A 21,671-nucleotide genomic window follows, 5' to 3' on the forward strand; every position below is an offset into this window, starting at 1 on the left:
AACAGATATGACACGTGATGTCACTTAACACAATGAAACCCCCATGGTTTCGTGCAACTCTTCACAGCTGTAACTTATATATAGACCAAATTGTGATTTTAAACTCATAATCTGCATTGATTTTACTGATAAACTAACGAGCGGTTTCTACCCAAAACATCTCGAACCCTGTCAACTTCTGTTCCTCGTTCCGCTTCCGCTTCCGCTTCCGCTTCCGCTTTCAATCACCAGGTTTGCGCCAACCATGTTCAACAAAGCCCGTTTCTAAGAATAAACTGCTAACCCTTGCGCCGCTTGAACCGAGCATAACAAATCGTGAAGCTTCGTAGAGCATTTCCCATGCATGTACCTCTCCATAACGAGCCAGATATCTCCAAGACGTGATTCTAGGCTCAATCAATTTTAGCATTGGCCAAACTTCGGGCTGCTGGGTTGCTGAGATTGTTCACAGGCTTCACGCCTCTGTATTTGCCCTGCTTCCGGAGACGTTTTCGTGCCACCATCACAGGGACCGAGCTCTTCGTCACCAGATAGTTGGAGAATGATCCCAGAATGACGCTGTGTCTTGTTAGCTGCTGTTATTGCCTCGATAGTTGAAACATCGCTGAATATAACGTACCCCTTGAGTGCACTCCTGCCACGACTTCCTATGACGACAAGAGTTGGGTTAACATGGTCGATGACCTCTGTGATCAAGTGCTTTGGGTTCTTGCAATGCAAGACTTCCACGATAACTCTGACCTGAAGTGTCGTCTTTCGCAGAAGACGGAGCACTTTGTCTGTGATCTCCTTGACTGCTCGGCGTCGCTCTTCTTCCGCCCTACCCCTTTCTCCTCGACTTGAAGGCGCGGGAGATGTGTTTGGAGTGTTGTTCTTGGAGGAGTCTCCTCGAATAGAATTCCTCACGAAATCTGGGACAGCAGACATGGAGGGCGCAGCAGATCTCGAGCTTGCTACCGTGTTAATAGCAGCTGCTTGCTCTCTCATAGCCTTCGGATCATCAGGAACCGAGTTGTCGACCCCTCCAATGCCGGTCTCCTCGTCCACGCAGTAAATGCATATCAAGGTATCACCGTCTCGTAGGACCGTTCCAATGGCCCATTCGAGGGCATGTGTCGATTCATCACTCAGATCCGATGCAACCAGATACTTTCGCAGACGATGGTGTTCCTCCTCGGCTTGCTGAACAATCTTGTTGAAGTCGCCACGATAAATCATACGGATGGCGCGGTGAGACTCAGGGGTGGAGATAACGCCCGACATCGAGCAGGAAAGATTTTGAGCCCGCTTGATATCATCCATGTCTGCCTCCTCATCTGAATCGTTTGCAGAAGCCACTGTTGACATTTGATCGTAAGCAGTCTTAGGATGCACACCACCGCCTTTGTTCAAACGCGTGTTCTCGCCCAGAGGAGTGGTAATCTTAATTTCTGGCTCATCGAGTAGAGAACGGTACCCAGGTTGCTTCGCTGCAACTGTTGTCCCTGGTACCAAGTTAGCATCGCCGACTTGAGGTGAGACGAAGGGCAGCTTACGCTCTTCCTCTGCAGCAGCGAGAAGACTCATTGATTTTCGTCGCTCCTTATTCGGATCGTCTGCCGACCCACCAATTGCATCGGGGTTAAGTGACCTGGGAGCCTTCTTACGACCACGATCTTCGTCATCGGATGAGTAAGCTTCATCTTCCTCACTTGAGCCAAGGTGCTCGCCATCAGGGCTCAGGTAGTCTTTGATCATCCTTCCACTCTGAGCATCCTCGCGGTTGCGCCTGGGCAGCTGAGACAAGCTACCACCTGCGTAAGCTAGGTTGGCATCGGATAACCTTCGATATGCATTGCTAATATCCACAATTCGGCCATCATCGAGCATGGCCTTACCTGGCGCCAATACTTGTGTTATAGGAGCTGGAGACCTAGACCTTGACCCCAGCCGATTGTGAGGAGATTTTGATTTCTGATTGCTGCTGCTACCGCCAAACCAGGAACGCCTGCCGTCACTTTCTCCGGGGATTTGCAGGCCACTGAGATCGGCGTTGCGGAGTGCCTCACTCAGAGCATTCGCAGATGGCTTCCTGCCACCCTGTGTATTTCTCTTAGGAAGTTGTTGGCCACTATTGCGCGTAATAATATCTGAAAATTGATACCCGGCGGTAGGGTCATTACGTGCAGCAGCAGCTCTAGGTCCAAAATCGACGGGGTTCGAGGCTGCATCAGAGAAGCTGCGAGTGTGTCCGACGGTACTGGGAGCGAGAGTCGCTTTGGTCATGACTGGAGAATTAGGAGTCGTGCTGGTCCCGGAAGGCCTCGAGGGACCAGCGAAAGGGGTGTCAGTATCTAACATGCTTCGGTATTTTGGCGGCGGGGGAGAGCTGGTGTCCAGCATACTCCGCACAGTCTGCCGCGGCGAGCTTGGTGTTGGCTGATCGTCGACATCCAACATACTCCGAACGGGAGATCGAGGGGTGGCATAGGGTGAAGCGGATCGCATGGCTCCTGGCATGGATGGCTCAGGACGAGGTCTATTCTCGAGCAAGGCGAGAACTTCCTTACGCTCCATGTCGAGCATAGCCTCGATGCTCATGGGTTGCTGGTTGTGCGACATGATGACGGCAAATTCGAATCGAAATGTTCTTAATCAGAGAATAAACAAGGTTTGTAAGAAGGGTGAGATGCGACGAGGGCTCAACCAAACGGTGTCGAGGATTGCGCCCACAAAGATGAATAGTCTGGTGGGGGTTCCGTAGGCAGATGTGAGAGGTGCCTATGCAAGTGTGATACAATGCGGCATTGCGCGTGGTCAAGAATGAATGCGTATATGTTCTATCGTCTCTCAAATTGGCTCCGAGTCGATGCTGATTATAATCGGTGGTGATGTCGGTAAGCGTTGGGATAAATGATAGTGCTCGAACTCGGGGCGGTACGTCAGAGGCAACTCGGTGAAATTGGTGAGCGCCCAATAGCGGCGTAATGTTCTTAGTTCGCAAGGTCGCAATACCAAAAAGAACGGCGGAGGCAGTTATGCGGGAGTCAATGCAGCGGTAATTCTTGCTTCGTTATGTGACGGGGATAATGAAGCTGAGTATGAAGAGGAAGAGAGAAGAGGGGAGAGGAGAAAGATTGACGTGCACTTGTACCGTAGCGGTAGCGGTAGTGGCAGTGGGATCAACCTTATGGAAGGTAGGTTCTGGGGAAGTAGTGGCGTGGAGTCTAGAGTTTAGAGGTGTTTGAGCCCAGAGCCCAGACCGAAGCGGCGCAGCAACCCCCAATTTGGGTCCCCGTCACAGAAGTGTGGAAGATCACCGGGTTAGTGGGGTAGACGCAGCTACACCTAGGATGGAGTAAAGATGGATGAAAACAGTTGGGAAGGCTTATTATGAAGCCTAAATGCAAGAAGCTCAGAGAATAAGGTACCTAAAGAAACGGCGTGAATGACTCTCGATATGTCACCGCTCTTCATAACAAATCTTACCAAACATCGACGCTATCTTGGACTGTTTCTTCCCTCCGTTACCTTTGCCCTGAAGTTGGGCACTAAAGATCCGACTAACATTTTAAGGTCAGTGCCTGTGACAACGCTCATTATGGTAATGATGTGCGTAAGACGTCGGTTAAAGCATTTTAAAAAGTGGACGGCGTCACCACTACTGCGTGAGGTTAATCGATATCAACTCACCAACCGAAATTAAAGAGACCCAAAAGGTCAAAGGATGCTTGGATGATGGGGAAGAAAGAATAAGAAAGCCCAATAAGGTCTTTGTTTGATGATTCAACAGAGTTTTCAAGCTCAAGTTGACATACTCAACCCCAACTGAGGCCTCCCTTGACCAAACCATCGAGTGATTGTGTCGTCATGTGAAAGCATCATTCTGCCACCTATAAATCCATGTTTTATCATTGGACAATGATTTCTCACCGGCGTCGGATTCGATCTGGGGCCTATGAGAATGGAATGATCTCCTATTCATATGATGCCCTGTGATAAAAGAATCTCCGGAATTATATTCAGCCCTGTTGATCCATAAATCCCCAACTCGGTCGTGTTCGTATGCACACAATTATCAATTTATCTTGCTGGGTAAGCATAATCAGTTCGCATAGAAGGACCTAATGTCTCCCTACCTCGCTGAGCCTCGTGAGTACTCAAAATTTAAGCGAGTCTTGTTTTACGAACTGAGAATACTCCGTACTTGTCAGAGCAGATTCTCTCAGCGATTCGGGTGTCGCTGCACTCCGCATCCGGGGCCGGGCTCTCGGCAGCTACCGAGGTTTCCTCCGATATCTTCGGCTTCCGTTCCCACCATACGACGGTGCCAATGAGAGAATAGGCACAACCCCAAATCATACCTTGACTCATATAATGGCACCGAAACAGTCAAAACTCTGCTACAAGACCGTATTGTAGAGCTTGGAGATTCGGAACAGTCTGTGGATTCCCTCGAATGGCAAGCTGAGCACAAGGTACAGTAACATTAAATGCGTCTTTTCATCAGTATCTTGATATAGTTACATATTTTGCACATCTACTATACATCCAGAGGACCAGGCGTTCCATTTGCACCTTGTCTATATTTACATCTTCTTCTTGACCTTGAGCTTGTTAGATCCAACGTTAGCTCGTGCTGCTGTACCCAGCTTATGCACCACCTTTCGCTTTTCCCACACACCCGAACGCCCCTCAACAACTGCAACGATCTCCTCAGCAATCCTGTATGGGAACTGCTTGCGCCCACTACCCTTGGAGGGCTTCTTGTTGATCACGTCCAGAATCCACTTGAACGCTACTCGTCGTCTCTGCCTCAAACCCAGAGGCACAGGAAGTTCAAGTGCACGACCACCACCACCGGCGCCGGCCACGTTGCGGATTTTGAGAAGAGGGGCCACCGAGTCTACGGCAACTGTGATGTACAGGATCGGGTTGAGAGGGAGGTGTGAGGCCGGTGGAGTTCCGGGCAGTAGAGGGTATTTCGGGCTATAGATCGGAGGTGGTGCGGTTCGGAGGTAGTTCATGACGATGGCCATATTCTAATTCGTTGATTAACCAATTGCCTCCATTTTCATTTTGTAGACGAAACTTACTCGTTGAGCAACACTGAGCTTACCGTCCCTCATGAGGAGTCGGGTAATTTGCTCCAACACAGGGTGATAACGTTTCTTCAGATTGAATCCTTGCGGCCACGGCCTCTTGGGGAGACCAAACTTGTGTCCTGGGTTTTGCATCTCTGTACTCTCTGTAGCCTCCAACTCGGACTTCTCTGCTGCTGCGACGAGAGCTTCAGCCTTCTCGGCCGAAGGAATAGTACCCTCACGGTAAAGAATCTCCTCCTGTGCCGGTGTCAGGCCACCCTCAACACCCCCAAGTGAGCTGGTTTGTGTGCGGCCACCGAAAAATAATTGTTCGAGTGTCGCATCGTCGATAACTTCAGTGCTGGACGTCGGAGTAGTCACCTATATCGCAGCTCATTAGCTGCGAGACATGGAAGCTTTTGTTCAACCAAGTCCTACCTCAACCTCTCCATTTTCTACTGCCGACACTTCATCCTTCGATTCTGAGCCAACCTGGGAGTTCTGAGCCTCTTGAGAGTTATCAATTGCCTTCGGAGGATGATCGTTTCCTTCACTCGAATACCATCTGCTGTGTGGAAGAGACTGGATGAATGGGGCTGGACGAGGGGCGACAGGTCTCGATCGGATTGTGAGAGCTCTGCATACGCCCCAAATACTCGTTCTTGGAGACATGACTGAGCTCCGCGTTGCTAGCAACGTTCTTGGAGCAGAAATTAGGACAGCCTCGTGGCTCTTGTGATCCGATTGTTAGTCTAATTCGCGATGCAAAATTCCCAGAATGACGGATAAGCAATAATCCGAGAGTTGATGCTTACATAACCATATCTGAACCTCAATATCAACAACACTGTGGGGGAGCGAGACAAGAATTGAACAATTTGAGTTCACATTGACTCAATATTTTAGAAAGGGAATTACATGTAGTCATGTCTTGTGAGACTGAAGGTTGGAAGTTTTCGTGGCTGAACTTGAGCTCGACTCTCGCGATACGAAGACATTAAGCTGCTTGGATTGGACCATGAAGCCGGCGCAGTCCGCTCACAACGGCTATGGTAACAACTCAATGAAAACCATTCTGGAGCCATTTCTGCTCTCTTCTTGTCAAGAATCAAAATCATGCCGCTTACTTCAGCTACCCAACTGATACTTGGTAGGTGTTCATAACACAAGTGAGGTCACACTGAACCTCATTCCTATGCTGTGAAATCCCGAGGCCGGATCGACAGTAGAGTAGAAGACCAGTCGGCATTTATAAACTGCCGTTTCATGTAACCTGCTCATGCTGTACAACCTACGCTGTGACTGACCGTGGCTGCACCGAGGGTGGGTGTTACACAACATTGGTTGAGTATGAACTTCCCTTACAGGAGGGAACTGTATGTGAGAAAACGACGTTGAGAACTGTCGGAGCCTCGATGCGCTGACCTCATTGCATAGGAATGCTGCGAGATATGCTGATAGGCCCTGAAATGAACCCCCCTTGACCTCACAGCAAGGAACTTGTTTAGGTATTCCACGTAGGTATTCATGACTGAACATCCCAAATACCAAAGGATCGAATTAAACTGTATAGTTCTAAAAGTCTCTGCCTGCTGTCATACGTGCTTTTTTAAACCTCTACAGAGAGCTCATTAGCAGAGACCCTCAGTGTAACCGACTCCGCCAAACACCAAACAAGAACTGTAATAACCGACATATCCTACCCTTTTCCTCAAGTCATACATGAAAACATCCGACTTTCGCCCTCCAACCTAATCCATAAAATACAATCCAAGGTCTTGACCAAGGGGTCAATTGTTCCAAGCACTGAGAGCGTAGTGACCATAACCTTGCCCGTTTCGCAAGTTTTGTTACCAAACTCCAGGTGCTTGATTCGAAAGAGGGAAGACCAAAAGGAAATCATAATAACACAAGAAAGATAACTCCTTCGTTCATAAATGGCCAGACCACCATTTTCGTAGATGTCAGTGATACTTGAATGGGTTAAGCATATGAAAAAGGAGTGACCCCCACATCGTAAGTCTACCAACCCCATTGCTGGGTGGGAGAACTAGATTCAGATCCAGTCAACCACTTGACGGCACACTCGGCAGCATCTTCTCTAGCATTGTTAAGGTTCTTGCCGTCATACCAGAAACGAGCTGCGAGAGTTTTGCCATGGACGGTCACTCTGCTAGACCATGCAGTTCGGCCACCTATAAGAGTTTGAGTTCAGGCCCAGAACATATGGATCATCTTGATGATTGGCATACCTCGACGATCTGACACAATTTGAAAAACCGGGGGACGCAACTGAGCATCTCGGCAAACGCCTGATCAGTAGTCAGAATGGAAAGTTTGTGCCAAGGGGAGGGTGGGGGTTTCCATACTGTCGAGCTGATCTTGCCAGGGGCCAGTAGGAGTGGCATTTTGGACCTCCATTGTGGTTCTGGACTGTTTGTAACAGGATAGAGATTGGTGTAAGATAGTTGGGTAAAACCCCTGATTTTTCTGAGACCAGAGAGTTGGAGTTGAAGAAGGTTGGTGTACCAGGTGTGAATAGCCAAAGATCGAACGAAGCCTACTCAAGAACGAAATCGAAGCTGAGACGACTGATGAGAACACCAAGGGAGGAGACAATGAACTTTATACGTTCAGATGAACCAAGCTGTGCGTAGCCACAGTGTCAGAATACGCCGGGTGTGAGGTTTTCCAAGAACAGGGCGTCAACAGGTATCCTGTAGAGTTGCCCAACGCGTGATGTAGTTGAGAGGCCCGAAAGGTAAGACGAAGGCGAACAGATAGGTTGGGCCCAGGATTCCGGGACGATGATGTGGCAGGATAGGATTAGATGCCGTTCAACGGGAAGGGTGACCGAGGCGGCAATGCAGGCTTCAAGTAAACGGGGAAAAGCTTGTGTGAGGCTAAGTTGCAGATGATCAAGGATCAGAGGTTTGAGACTGGAGTAATATACGACATTGCAATGCAAGTAAATTAGTTCAATACAGTCACGGAGAGGACATGGAGAGGAAGGGACGAGAGAGTAGATTGAGGAGAAATTATAGATTATTAGTATGAAGGATGTGAGCCACTATGTGAGCCACTATGTGAGCTTGTGCTTTGACGAGGAGGTGGGAAGGATTGACAAGCGAAACCTCAAAAAAGAAAGACCGGAAGTTTCTGCTGGCAAGCAAGCAAGCAAGCAACTAACTAGCTAACTAGCTAGCTACGCAGCAAGCGTGTGTACTATTCATCAATACGCACTACTAGACTATGGATGGCCCTGGAGCTTGGTAGATGGGGCTCCAAGTTGGGTTTGCTTTTTCTTAGCCCCTTGGAGGAATTGGAAAGGGTGGGATTTGGTACTTCAAGTTCACGATGGGTGTGCGTGAAGTCGTTTTGACCTCAGAATGGGCCGTGCCGGCTCCCGTCAGTCTAAGACGGATGACAACGGTAACGGCAACGGCAACGGCAACGGCAACGGTAACGGGTGCGGGAACGGGTAGAAAGGCGAGGTGCTGAAGGTGTTCTACACATAGCGAATCGGCCAACTGAGGCCTGACGAGGCTGACCTGGAGAAGACAATCGAAGACCTGCGCATGTGCGCCCAACGATACGGGGACAACTGGGAATGGAAGCAAAAAAGAAAGGAAAACAAGGGGGCGTGCGGTCCAAGTCATTTTCGAGGGCGTCGATAAGAGGCTCGTCTCGTGGTCGTGGAGCTTGTTCTGTCTGCTAGGCGCAAATGTGCTAGGGACCAAGATCACAGCGGATATGTACATGCGCATGCATCCTTGTGGTAAACTAAGCTAAGAGCTTGATTTGGAAAGGCTGAAGATGACTGGCACGCTGGACCAGGTAGGAAAAAGCAAAGGGAAGCAGAGCATCGCAGAGGAGAGCGAAGCAAAATTGGCTGGGCGGTGGACGCCCAACACCAAGGATGATAGTAAGTGATTGAGGAGACAAGAAAAGAAAAAAATCACTATGAGGCTGACCAGCCATGACGGAATAAACACGAAGCAGGAGACCACGTCCTGTGCTGAGCCTTGGAAACGCGAAAAGAGACGACAAGAGAGAATACTACCTACCAATCGAGTGTGACGCGGATGATTCTCACTTCTGGTGGTGATGATGTGCAGGATGAGGTGTCGTGCTTGAGATGATGTCGCACACGAGCATCAAGTGCAGTTTTTTGGTCTGCAGGCACGCGACAGGACCGGTAACTATACGTGATCGTTGGGCGTCTGTTTGAGGAGGAGATTTGGGCAAAGTTGATGAGAAAACAACCCCTGTTGGTATGTACCGTCCGTCCTTGAGATAACATTTAACATGGCCACGTCAAGCGAAAGCTTCAGCCAGCATCTTGAGGCAGAGGCCAGCTGAGGCAGGGCAGGGCAGGGCAGGGCAGGGAAGGGAAGGGAAGGGCAGGGCATGGCAGCCCAGTCCAGAATCCAGCTCAGGGGATCAAGACAGGCGACCTATAGGGCCTTGTTGGCTAAAAGCCGAAATCGTCAAGGATATAATTTGTCGATGAGATCTCTGCCAATATATCAGGCAAAGGACAATGACAAGACCCGGGAAAGGCTGAGGGAGGGCCAAGGACAAAGAAGGACTCGGACGTGGCATCCATCCATGGCTTTGACCTTGGACTGTCTGTCTGTTGTGCTCTCCTCCTTTATTTCTCCCCTTGTTTGTCTCTGACACTGACAGCTCGTGAAATTTGATGTCGTCCTTTTCGTTTCTTTTTTCTTTTTTTCTTCTCCTTCTCTGTTGATGGATGGATGTGCTGTAAAGATCACCGTCATATGTTGCCTAGCCTGCCATGATCCCGGCTTTCAGCAGCCTTTACCCAGCAAGAACCTCCACTCCTTGAATGCTCCCCTAGCCAGGATCCTAGGAGCCCGGATCTGGAGCTTGTGGGGACTTCGAGTTCTCTCCACCGACCGTCTGCTATCAAGGGTGCTCGTGCCTTGGACTAAGCCCCCAAAAGCACAAAGCACTAAAGCAAGCCCGATCAGATGGTGACATGTGACCTAGTGTCAAGCTCTACAGCACTAGTCGTCTAGCTCGTGTCTTCATCACTGTTAGTTCAGAGATCAGACCTCACCACTCCATAATAAAACAAAGCAACAACACGTCCCGTCCTTCACTCTCGCTAAGATCAGCATCATCTCCTTTCTAAAACCCGATCACTAGTTGACATCTCCCTACACATGAGCCAACGTTGGATCAAGCATCGCTACTGCATCCACTCATAGCTGCAGTCATCAACTACCGGGGTCTTTGCGCATTGGTCTTGAGTTCTTTGGCTACACCGGGACTGTTCACAGGGAAGTGGTACCTACATATCATGACATGTGCGGCACTATGCAGTAGCTTGGTGATCATCTTGGTGTACTCCGTACTCTGGATTTTCATGGCTATTGTAAGGGATGGATTAGCCGCGTCTTGCGACTGACATGAGGACCCTGGACAATCTACTATTACATACCCGATCACCGAACTACCTAGCCACCAACCTCACTTACACTGATCTAGTGGTTCACAACTTCAGTACTGTCCGGGGGACATCGAAGGTCCCTTGATTCACAAGCTTCTGACCCAATTACGGAGTATTTGGCCAATATTTACAGAATAAAGCTGGCGCCTTCGGAAAGCGGAGATAGGTACTGTAGTAGTGCACCGCAACCGCTTCTTCCCACGGGATCCGTAACCATACAAAAGTGTATTCAAATTGATGGCAAACGACTTACAGAAGCCCCAAGCGCTTCAATTTCAAAGTGCCGGAGGACTTATTAGTGGCTACCGCGTCTTTGACGCTCCAGTTTGACGGCCGAACCCGCTGCGTCCGCCTTTCTCGGGAAACTGGCATATTCCAGGCTTGAAACTGATGACATATCGGACCCCTGCATACAACAGGACCATCATTAGCCTTTCACTTCGAGCTTTTCCATGAGTCTATTCAGACTAGCAGATGCTAGCATTCGCTCCAGTCCGTTGTTGGTGTATTTTTATGTCGTATCGTCGACTCCAGGCCTGAGCCTTGTCTGATGCTGACTGCAAGTGTCTGACTCGACTACCCTGGCCGGACTTGCAATGTTCAAGGCCTGGTGACACAAATGGGAGCTGCAAAGAACTGGCCCGGTCCAATTGTGCAGTAGGCACAACCCCGATTGTCTGAGCATTTGCTACAGTATACACCTGGGGACAACGTAGTTTTCTCGCTTTGTTTCCACATTGAAGCGGCAACAAAGCCAAAAGAGTCGCGGAGCCTTACATAGGTACCTACGTGCATGCTGGATACAGTACATAATAAGGTACCAGTCAAAGCGACGAACGAGCCGTGCCGGTCTTAGTGTACCAGCTGCAGCGGTTCGACCCCACGCCAACCTACCCTCATCCCACGCTTCAGATCATCATAGCAGGAACTGTCATCAGCTTAGGCACTGACCGGTGTCTCGCCTGTTACTAAATCGAGTATATGGAGATTCAGCGTGGCAGACCGGTCAAAGACTTTGCCGCAATGCAGTGTCTTTAACCCGGGTTTGCGATCTCCCAAAGCTTTATGGTACAGTCATGCAGACAGAGCAGGGGAATCGTGATGAGACTACATACGTACGTACCATACCTTAGACTATCCTTGACAGACAAACACACAAACCTTGCATCAGCTTGTGTGACTCCTGATCCGGGTCTCGGGTTCTCGCCGCGCCTATCATGCTGGCCTCACCAACCAATCACTCTCGTGGAATCTCAAAGACAGGATCCACAAAGAGCTTGTTCTTCACTCACCGGTTGAAAACTTTGGAATGTGAAAAGATACAAAGTGACCTCCATTAAGCCAACTTTTTCTCTCCTTGCCTCCCTGCATGCCGTACACGGTGCAGCACTGCACCTCGCCGTTTTAGACCACTGTGCTGCTGTGCGGCTTTCCTTGTCTTACAAACTGATAATAGCCTTTCTCTTCTCAGCCTTGGCATTGTTCTCAGTATGTAGCCATCCTTGGTATTGATAACTTGATAAGCAGCCTTCCAGATATCTAGGAGAAGCAAGGCTCAAAGTTACGAGGTCAAGTGTAGTGCACACATACACAGAGCGAGGTATTTGGCCGAGCTTGGAGACTGATCATCCATTTCGCCGAATGGCCATCACCTACTGTCAACGCCGCGAAACGTCGATTGATACACAAAGCAGCTGCATTCGCTCTCGAATTAGTTTCCCTCGTTGAAAAGCTTGGTCGCAGTCACAAGAGGTTGCCTGATGTCCGAGCTGGTGCTTCAACTTCACTTATCGGTAAGACAGCCTGTATGTATCTCGTCCAACACCACCACGATGATCTTATTACGCAAACTCATGATACATGTTGTCCGTGGTGTTGGTGTACCGGGCGTGCAAAGTGAAGAAGTGAGAGAATGTTATTGTTGAGACAACGCCGAATTCCCGAGCGAGAGTTCACGCAACTGTCGAACGTTCCGAGATCAAGGAGCAGCAACGAATTCGGAAGCTCCTCTCGCATTATAGTTTTCTTGGCACTTATCATCCTACATCTACATTACCATTGTCATCCACTGACAAAGTTATTCATCTACAACGACACCCAAACGTAGCCAGCTCACAGATGGCTTCGGGGTGTGTGAGTTTATCCGTAAAAGATCAACGATTTAGGTTATCGTCTAACTAAGGCTGAGATGAGGGAAAGTAAATCCCTTTAGAGAGAGACACATAGGTTCAGGTATCGACTTGCAACTTCACCACATTAAATTATGTACACAGGGTCATGTAAACATACAAGAATGGGGTCCAAAGTCTAATGCAGGGTGTTTATAATAATAATAATACAATCAGAGACTATATCCCTATCGCTTTCTCTCGGGCCAAGCATCCGCAAGACCCTCATAAATCGTCACATTGCTGAAAGACACCTCACCACTTCCTTGATGAAAGAAGCGAATGGCGGTCGAATCGGCATACCAAGAACTAAAAGGTTAGTAAGTATCACAAAACTAGGGGATGTTCCAACTTACCGAGCCCAGGTGGCAATTCCAAATCGATCGTTGGCATGGACCTCAACGATGGCATTATCAACGACAATAGTAAGATCAAGTGTCTCAATCTTTTCCTCATCATCAACAAGGACGTCAAAAAGACGGAGTCGACCAGCTTCAGGACGGGCGTCAATGTCGCTCGTTGTAAGGGCTGCAGCACTAGTATTGCTGCGATCTATGATGATGGATTCGTTGGAGAACTGGTAGTAAATAGTGGTGGACTCCTTATCAGAAGCTAAAATCTGGAAACCAGCCTTGAGGTCCGAGTCGCGAGCAGATCTGGGGAATGAGATAGAGCTCTTGAAGACGTAAAACTTGGACTCTGGGTTACGGTCGAATGTAGTTGATCCAGCCTTGCTGATGTTTCGGCCCGGCTCAACAAAAGACGTCTTCTTGGTGAATGCAGCCATAGGCTCCCGAGCAATAACCTGCTTTAGAGTAGTAAGTTCCAAAACACCCGACTCGTTTCTCTCAACACGCCAGGATCCTTCTTCGCGTGACAGCTCATTATCGACGACATTGCTGATCTTACCGACGGTGAGCTCTCTGGGGAGGAGAAGAGACCCCGTCCAATTCTGCTGGGGAGTAGGGAAATACTTGAGATCACCGTAGTAATCTCCAGTAAGCCAGAGGTAGCTAATGAATCGATCAGGGGCACCGCTCTTGGACGATGCCTTTGAGTCCGAAGGAAGGTATTTGCCAGCCGCGGCGTAAGCCGATCGTCCCCAGTCAAGCTTGCCAACCATCGAAGGAGTAAACTTTGGCTTCCCGTTCTCCAGGGATATGTTTCCTGCAGCCCAAAGCATGTCGCGGAAAGACGAAACCTGAGGAACAATAGGTTTTTCCTGCCACTCCGCTCCAAAGGTGATGAATGTCTCGCCCTCAGAGTTATACCCTTTTTCATCAATACTGAAGACATTGGCAACTTCAAAGTTGAAACCGTAACGTCCTGCCCAGAGACCATCACCCCATGTGGTGTTGGCCTTCTCATGCCACCACTCGCCGAGATACTCCCAATACTGAAACTCGGGGTCGTGCTGACGATAGAGGAACATACTAGGGCCCTTTTGATGGACACCACCAGAAATGACGCTGTACCATGTTCCTGACTCGCTTTCCAAAAGGCTGTCAAGATCTTCGTTCTGGAAAACGAAGGGATCACGGAAGGCCGTCACGTTGAGAGCAAAAGGAGGTGCTGGGATCGCAGGGCCCTGTCGTAGCTTGGTGAAGTTGCGGCCTCCATCCTTTGACACAGCGAGGGACTGCGTCTCACTTCCGCGAGTGTAGTTGATTGTCCAATGAATGGGGAGGTAAGATACAGAGGTGTAGAAGAGTGTAGGCGTGCCATTGATGCCCCTGGGTATAACGGAACCGTCAAAGACTGCCACAGGATCATTTAGACCTCCAGCCCGAATGAAAGGAGCGCCTCCGGGGTTGAGATCTCGATATGTCACGAGATCATCGGTCGTAACACCCGCAGCACCCTCATGGAGATATCCAACGTGGAAAAGCCCAGTCTTGGGGTCAGTGTAGTGCATGCAAGGATCTCCAATCTGTCCAGTAGGAGGGAGTACGTGAGCTCGAGGACGCCATGTGTTGTAAATGGTCAGATTGGCCAGAGTGCTGAGGTTTGGGGGAGCGTGGTTATAGTCAAGCTTTGGAGTCGATGGCTTGGCCCAGGCAAGAGAGCCAACCGTCAAGAAGAGTGAGAATTTCATGATGGACTCTGCAACGGTTACATGCAGATGAACATCAAAATCGTGGAGCCACTCAAACTATATATGCCCATCACAACGTCCCATACCAACTGCTGTCGCCCCGACACATAGTGAGGGGAAGGGTAACATCGTCATGAGAAGCCCAAGAAGCCTCACTTGAACTAAACTCGGCGATACCACGGTGCCAAACAACACCTGAGAATTGGACGTTCAGGCCTTGAAAAGATGGATTGAACCTGGGAATCCGGAGATTTGCGGAGTTTGTGTGGGGAGATCGACAGTCTTTCTTCCTAAAGAACCATGGTGGTGAGTTTCTCGTGACGTATGCTCAGTAGAAGAGACGCTTGGCAGATGGCACTAATGAATTATGCTTTCTTCGCGAAGAGTTTTAGAATCGAGACTGACTGTTTGGTAGAGCTTACGATGATCAGCAGATGCCAATAGGCTGATATATGTCCAGAGATCTGCTGCAAACACCGTCATGATCATTACGTAAGGTGGTTTGGGGAATCAAAACGATCGAATGACATTATGGAGTCCAGAGTTTGTATGCGGAGCCACTGTCGGACCGAGGGACAATACCACTTCCCCATATCTCCAAGCATGGACTGTTACAATGTAACGAGCATGGGAATTAGACTCAAAAACAGCCTTGTTTTTACTCATGTAAATGGCTCGTCTGGAGACTTTTACGTACAGAACCTGATCCCTTCATTTCGAGAGCCGACGATTTGCCATAAAGGCCAGCCCGTGAGGTCAATGAACCAAGGGTTGTCCTCTTATCCTTCGCTAACACGCTAATTTGTATTGAGCTATCTCGAGAGTTCAAGAAGTATCACACCAACTGCAAGTTGCTGTTCAACATCCCCGAGATAGGCATTCCAGAGTTATTCACATTCTCGGGAGATTCGGTCCAACCCCAAGTTTCCTTTAAATACTCTTGTCTGCAACGGCTGTTAGACTAACTAGTACCCGAGAGAATCTGGTTTCCACTTACACTGATCGGTTCGACCATCCGAATTGCACATCTGCTTTCTGTAGCATGCCATATAGGGCCTCCTGTTCAAACAAGCTATTGAATCGGTCACCCGCCATCGTAATAGCCAAGCAAGCATATCTGTAGGAGCAAAATTAGCAAGATGCTGTCACAAAGAGGAACGATGGTCCCATACGCATAGCCCGTTGGATTCCGTTGGTTAGACTATTTTCCCTCATTAGTAGAAATCCTCAATATCAATATTAAATTCTGACCTCAGCAACACCGCAGACCATCTTGACGGTCTTTCTGATCTCCTCATTTATTGACTTGGCCGCTTTCGCCTGCCCAGGACCTAATTTTGGTGTCCTAGGGTTGTGAGCTGCTAGCAGGACCTGAATAAGTAGGTAATGGAGCACTCCTGTGACGACAGCATCGTTGAGATACAGCGCTTGTGGGAAGATGCCAGATGCATCAGTGTTGATATACATCGGATGAAAGTGCCATGGCCTATCCGCCCACCATCGCTCTTGAGCCTCTTGCAACCTCTCCCATGCTGAGAAGCTCTGATCATCCGACCCATAACAATAGCGCAAACAAGCAGCACATTGCAAGATAGTCAAGTTCGCAAAGGTGCAACAGGTGTCATCGTTTTGAACGAGCCTGGAGATATCTTCCAGGGCGAAATTTGGGTGAACGGGTCGGGCCTGCATAAAAGCCATGTGTATCTCTTGGTATAGCTGTTAGCATATATAAATTATGACTAAAGCAGAGGTGTCTGCTTACCTTGCCGTAGTGCAACCCAGAATGCCGCACGCCGTAGTCCAGTAAAGTCTAAAACCTTTTCTTGAGCTGCAACAAAGACTCGAGTACCGACAAGATGTGATTCGCTAGCCGTGTCTGCAGATGTGAGGGGCACGTCGAGTTCCTCCATGTAGCGAAGAATGACAATGGCAGTGAGGAGATTTTCGTCCATAACAGCTGCAGAACTGCTCAGGGCGGGGATAAGAGCATCGAGACAGTTCTGGTGATAACGATCGCCGACCAACCCATCAAACCCATCAATTCTGCTTAATCGTTTGGCAGAAGCCGCAAGCACTGCATTCATAAGTGGAGGGCATATGACTGCTCGACGCGGGACAATCGTAGCGAAATGTCTCTCGCTGTCACACAAATCGAAGAGCGGTGCCAAGACGTGAATGAAGTTGTAAAATAACATTGCCTCTTGTGGATCTTCTAGTGGCCATTTCGGCGTATCCAAGTAGATACCTGAGATGGCTTCGGCAACATTGTCCACTGGAATTGGAAGGTCTGTTCCACGAGAGCTCGCGAGCGCTGCGGCGACTTGAGGGCTCTCCACACCCAGAACAATATCGCTGCTGAGAATAGGAGATTCGATACTGTGAGGCCCCGAAAACGATGCGAAAGGCCCCACGGTATCAGACTTCTGGCTGGGTGAGATAGCTTCGCTAGGGTCCGAGTGAGAGGTGTTCTTCCAATTCCCACTTGAAGATGGACTCAATGCTCGTTTCTTTGTGGGACGCTCCTGATCTACATAGCAAGAAGAGATCCTAAGGGCTGAAGTTGAATTGGATCTATCCTGATCGGAATAAGACGTTGAATCATTTGATCGAAATCTCTGTAGAGAAGCAAGGGGTGGTGAAGACTGGTTGCTGGGATCGTCGATATCACGTCCAATGTCGAAGTTTTCCAACGTATCCAGGTTGTTCGAATCATGGATGTTGATGATGTCTGGAGTCTCGTCAACAAAACTTAGAGCTCTGGTTGTCTTGACCCATGGTTGGTCTTGAGAGAAATTGTAGTCTCTGTTCTTGGCTTCAATGGCCTTACCAGATCGTATACTTCATGTGGTGAGCAACTAATAGAAGTCAAGGACAGAAATGGCATCATACCTCGGATTCAGGCCATGACGAAATCTCACACTGAAACCTCGAACGCACTCAATATCGCTTTTTCGACAATTGGCACAAGAAGGTTTATCGTTGTCGCCTGTTTCTTGGATCAGCTTCCATTGTTAGAACGGTAAGGTATTGCAAGCCACCACCGTTGGTAAAGTTAACGTAACTCACACTTGAGATGCCTATAGAAGTTGACAGTCAGAACATATTGCTCCAGAAGACGCAACGGAGCCTCGGGGAACAAGGAAACATGGGACCTTGATATAAAGGTATCAAAATAAACTCAGCAAAAGGTATCCTAAACTTATGCCATTTTACCTAAGTTTTTTTGTCTTTAGGATCAAGGTCTCTTTCCTCCCCCGACGGAACAATCAGAAACGGGTAATATGTTAACTCGCCTTTGCTTACAGACCTTGGAAACGGTAACTGTCAGTTTGTAGCCTTTAGGGCTATCGTACCGGGGCGACTTACCGTACAGGGGTTGAGAGGCCTTCCAGGTGTCTTGGTTGTCGTCGATAGAGACTCTGACATGATTCATAAGACAACTGTGAACAGGGGACAGCGGGTATCAATAACGAGAAGACGGCCCGTTCCAACCAAAACTTTTGATGACGATGAGGAGAATTGAAGGATGGAGCAAGAAGAAGGAAAATATGACCCAGAGTTGATAAAAAGGGCAGTTGCCTTTCTTGGTCAAAAAGGGCAGGAGCAGCCCGCCATAGGTGGGCACTACCTACCTATTGAACAGGCGAATCAGCGGCCATCCAATTAGCCCCAAACTTTAACATCAGACTGACTCTCTGAAGCTGGGGAACAGGCTAGTGATGGCTTCAGTCGGTAATCTGGGGACTGACGCACATCCTCCGGGGTAGACGAGCCTACCTAGCATGGTCTAGATTCCCTGCTCATCCAATCAATCGAGTCCTCGGCCTTGGGGACTCTGGTCTAAATGCCGCTCGTTAGTGTAATCCGGGGGGCAAGGCGTCAAGGCATTGAGACTGTGACCAGGCTAGTAATTCCACGTTGTTCTGAATGAGAAATATTCATCCCATCATTACCATCAGCTACAGATGAATCCAGTTTTGGAGTAGCAAGGAGTATCAAGCCCGAATCCTGGTTTGATGGTGTGCTTCACCTGGGATGTCTAATATATAAGACCTTCGAATATCAGCTGAATTGCTCCTTTTTCCAGATCAGCACCGAACCCCATCTTCTCATTCTTCAAACCTCTCTGGATATCTCTAGAGATATTCAGTAACCTCTTAACAACTCTTGGTTTCCTTGGTACTCTTCATAGAAAACTGAAGTTTCTCCAAAACTCCTGCCCCTCCGCCAACAGAACGTGTTGAACAACCCCAACCGGCATCATGTCCAAGGCTGATACCAAGGAACATCTCGAGCATCTCGAGGATACCGGTTCCCCAAATTCCATTCATGAAGTCAACATCAACATCGATGATCTTGACTCTATTGAGCAGACCGAAACCGGCAAGTTTTCATGGCTGATCAGTATCACTGCTGCCATCGGTGGCATGCTGTTTGGTTATGATACTGGAATCATATCCGCTGTTCTTGTATGTTCTGCCTCTTCCTGTTTCTCTTTTGATTTGCTGCCCAGATACTGACGTGGGATACAGGTCTACATCCACCGAGACCTCGGCAAGACTCTTACGTCTCAGGAGAAAGAACTCATTACCTCGATCACCTCTGGTGGAGCCTTTTTGGGTGCCATCTTTGCAGGTTGTTCTGCTGATCGTTACGGGCGAAAGGTTGCTATCTATGTGGGCTGTGTCCTCTTCACTGTCGGTGCCATCATCCAGGCCGCTTCTTTCTCAGTCGCTCAGATGACTGTTGGCCGTCTGATCGTTGGATTCGGCGTTGGCAGTGCTGCAATGATTATACCTCTCTACATTGCCGAGTGTGCACCAAGCAAGTATCGAGGGCGTATGATCGGCCTTGATAACATGTCAATCACTGGTGGTCAGCTCGTAAGCTACGGAATTGGGGCCGCCTTTTCTTCAGTCTCATCTGGCTGGCGATACATGGTAGGCGGTGGCGCCATCCCTGCTATCATACTAGCCGCTCTTCTCCCTTTCTGCCCTGAGTCTCCTCGTCAACTCATCTACCACGGGAAGCCTGAAGAGGCGGCCGCAGTCATCCGACGAATCTTTCCCAATGGTACCGAGCAACAGGTCCAGGACAAGATCCGTCATCTCACATACCACGTCAATGAGGCCAAGTCTCTTAACGCTGGCAAGTCTCAGTGGTGGGTGTTCAAGCAGCTCTATGTCAGCCCCGCAAACTTCCGAGCTCTCGTATCTGCCTGTGGACTCATGGCTATCTCTCAGCTCAGCGGCTTCAACTCTCTCATGTACTACTCTCCCTTGTTGTTCTCTCTTGTTGGTTTCTCCAACCCGGTCGCTGTGGGTACCATAATTGCTGCCACAAACTTCATTTTCACCTGGGTCAATCTTATGCTTGTTGACCGTGCCGGCCGCCGAAGAATTTTGATCTGTACAGTTCCTTTCATGGGTCTCGCTCTCGTTGTTGCTGCTGTGTGCTTCAAGTACATCCCCATCAACCATGACTTGTCTCTAGCATCCGACGCTAAAATCGGCTGGCCTGCTATTGTGGTCCTTGTTAGCATGGTTATCTTTGTCGGATTCTACTCTTCTGGTATCGGCAACACTGCTTGGCTTTCGAGCGAATTCTTCCCAATGGAGGTCCGAGCTATGGGGACTATGATGCTTACCATGACCTGCTGGGGATCCAACATCATTGTGTCTTCGACATTCCTTACTCAGATGGAGAATACTACCCCCTCTGGTGCTTTTGGTTTCTATGCTGCCATCTGCATCCTAGGCTGGGTTTGCATCTACTTCTGTTACCCTGAAGTTAAGGGCATGACTCTTGAGGATATTCGAGAGATCTTCCAGCACGGCTTCGGTGTCCAGCGAGCTCGAGAAATCCAGAAGGAGATGAAGCTTCTCGGAAAATCTACTGCCTCTGATGAGGTCGCCAAGGCTTAGTTGTGGCTGGAAGTATATAAGACGATTGGATTGGAGGGTGCACTGACGTTCTTCGGAGGTGGTCTGCTGGGTTCATACACGGTTCGGCGTTGGTAAATAAGACACCTAGATAAGACAAATATATATCTGTCAGTACCAAGTATCTCCAAATCTCTCCTTACAAATTGGCCAATGAGTTAGTTCTATGTATCCTGAAGAACTTTGTAAGGCGTTGAACCGACCTTCTATAAATTTAGGGCATGTTTAGGTAATTCATGATGAGGTCTCAAAGATTAGCCTGAGGATATACTAAAATTTATCCTAAGATGGTCTAAACATACAGAACCCAAGGACTGGTGCTCGTGTGGGCACACTGTACGTGAAGGCGTGCGAGCATGACTGCATTGTGGGGAAATACCTTCTTTTAATCTAACTCGTATATTACTCCGCTTAAAGACTGGACAGAGGTACCAAGAATGATATGCGACATCAGCTATACTGCCACTCTGACTGTTGAAATGATCATCAAAGAGTTGTAAGACGCATGCTGAGAAGGCGTGGGGAGAGAATGAGAAAGCATTCTGCGGAGAAGTTTAAGCATGTTTATTTGTACCATATGATTTCTAATGACTGATTGGAAGATTCTACAGAAAAAAAGAAAAGAAAAATCATCGTGAGATTTCTGATGTGGTGTTGTGTTACAACCGAATAATCTCAGCGAGTACCTGGCGAAATATTTTACCAGCCAATCCAAGCCAACAGAATAGGAAATCCCCCAACCGGAAACCACGGCGAGATTTTCCATGACGAGAACTTCCAAGAGATGTTTGCCTCCTTCGGCCAATCTTTCCAATCACGTCTTGTTCTTTTGAGTCAAGGAGGGGTTCGGAGAGTTAAGCCTCACCCGCAATGCGGAGGCGATCCATGCTGTTGCGGGGAGCTTCAGGGGTCAAGGTTCCGAAT

General features: G+C 48.8%; 7 protein-coding genes across 10 annotated transcripts; 1 reads left to right on the forward strand and 6 right to left on the reverse strand.

Moving 5' to 3' along the window:
* Positions 1–8: 8 nt before the first annotated feature.
* FVEG_02086 (hypothetical protein) lies at positions 9–3,823 on the reverse strand. 3 transcript variants are annotated; one of them, XM_018889198.1, is made up of 4 exons: positions 3,673–3,760; positions 1,536–3,542; positions 620–1,484; positions 86–558 (listed from the first exon to the last, which is right to left on the reverse strand). In XM_018889198.1, the coding sequence occupies exons 2-4, from the start codon at positions 2,599–2,601 to the stop codon at positions 393–395; spliced, it is 2,097 nt and encodes a 698-aa protein (XP_018745286.1). In that variant the 5' UTR covers positions 2,602–3,542; positions 3,673–3,760; the 3' UTR covers positions 86–392. The 3 variants fall into 3 exon arrangements, with proteins under 3 accessions (XP_018745285.1, XP_018745284.1, XP_018745286.1); XM_018889197.1 differs by having other exon boundaries at positions 9–558; positions 1,536–3,823; XM_018889196.1 differs by having other exon boundaries at positions 82–558; positions 620–3,823.
* Positions 3,824–4,431: 608 nt separating this feature from the next.
* Positions 4,432–5,921, reverse strand: FVEG_02085 (hypothetical protein). Its single transcript, XM_018889195.1, has 4 exons — positions 5,879–5,921; positions 5,502–5,795; positions 5,076–5,444; positions 4,432–5,021 (listed from the first exon to the last, which is right to left on the reverse strand). The coding sequence occupies exons 2-4, from the start codon at positions 5,733–5,735 to the stop codon at positions 4,569–4,571; spliced, it is 1,056 nt and encodes a 351-aa protein (XP_018745283.1). The 5' UTR covers positions 5,736–5,795; positions 5,879–5,921; the 3' UTR covers positions 4,432–4,568.
* A 1,164-nt stretch (positions 5,922–7,085) lies between these two features.
* Positions 7,086–7,484, reverse strand: FVEG_02084 (hypothetical protein; the record flags this gene model as incomplete). The annotated part of the gene is made up of 3 exons (XM_018889194.1): positions 7,086–7,258; positions 7,316–7,375; positions 7,433–7,484. 3 exons carry the CDS (start codon positions 7,482–7,484, stop codon positions 7,086–7,088), a joined length of 285 nt encoding a protein of 94 aa, XP_018745282.1.
* Positions 7,485–8,368: 884 nt separating this feature from the next.
* On the reverse strand, positions 8,369–8,830 carry FVEG_14976 (hypothetical protein; the record flags this gene model as incomplete). Its single annotated transcript, XM_018904036.1, has 1 exon — positions 8,369–8,830. The coding sequence occupies one exon, from the start codon at positions 8,828–8,830 to the stop codon at positions 8,369–8,371; it is 462 nt and encodes a 153-aa protein (XP_018745281.1).
* Positions 8,831–12,665: 3,835 nt separating this feature from the next.
* On the reverse strand, positions 12,666–15,276 carry FVEG_02083 (beta-fructofuranosidase). The gene is made up of 2 exons (XM_018889193.1): positions 13,067–15,276; positions 12,666–13,019 (listed from the first exon to the last, which is right to left on the reverse strand). The coding sequence occupies exons 1-2, from the start codon at positions 14,803–14,805 to the stop codon at positions 12,899–12,901; spliced, it is 1,860 nt and encodes a 619-aa protein (XP_018745280.1). The 5' UTR covers positions 14,806–15,276; the 3' UTR covers positions 12,666–12,898.
* A 178-nt stretch (positions 15,277–15,454) lies between these two features.
* Positions 15,455–18,322, reverse strand: FVEG_02082 (hypothetical protein). 2 transcript variants are annotated; one of them, XM_018889191.1, is made up of 9 exons: positions 18,172–18,322; positions 18,099–18,112; positions 17,872–17,882; positions 17,695–17,791; positions 16,568–17,643; positions 16,057–16,511; positions 15,978–16,006; positions 15,803–15,922; positions 15,455–15,749 (listed from the first exon to the last, which is right to left on the reverse strand). In XM_018889191.1, the coding sequence occupies exons 1-9, from the start codon at positions 18,229–18,231 to the stop codon at positions 15,641–15,643; spliced, it is 1,971 nt and encodes a 656-aa protein (XP_018745278.1). In that variant the 5' UTR covers positions 18,232–18,322; the 3' UTR covers positions 15,455–15,640. The 2 variants fall into 2 exon arrangements, with proteins under 2 accessions (XP_018745278.1, XP_018745279.1); XM_018889192.1 differs by lacking the exons at positions 15,455–15,749; positions 15,803–15,922; positions 15,978–16,006 and having other exon boundaries at positions 16,016–16,511.
* A 745-nt stretch (positions 18,323–19,067) lies between these two features.
* On the forward strand, positions 19,068–20,729 carry FVEG_02081 (hypothetical protein; the record flags this gene model as incomplete). Its single annotated transcript, XM_018889190.1, has 2 exons — positions 19,068–19,274; positions 19,338–20,729. The coding sequence occupies 2 exons, from the start codon at positions 19,068–19,070 to the stop codon at positions 20,727–20,729; spliced, it is 1,599 nt and encodes a 532-aa protein (XP_018745277.1).
* Positions 20,730–21,671: the final 942 nt, after the last annotated feature.

The sequence above is a fragment of the Fusarium verticillioides genome, chromosome 6 (assembly GCF_000149555.1).
Source record: "Fusarium verticillioides 7600 chromosome 6, whole genome shotgun sequence".
Classification (NCBI taxonomy): Eukaryota; Fungi; Ascomycota; class Sordariomycetes; order Hypocreales; family Nectriaceae; genus Fusarium; species Fusarium verticillioides.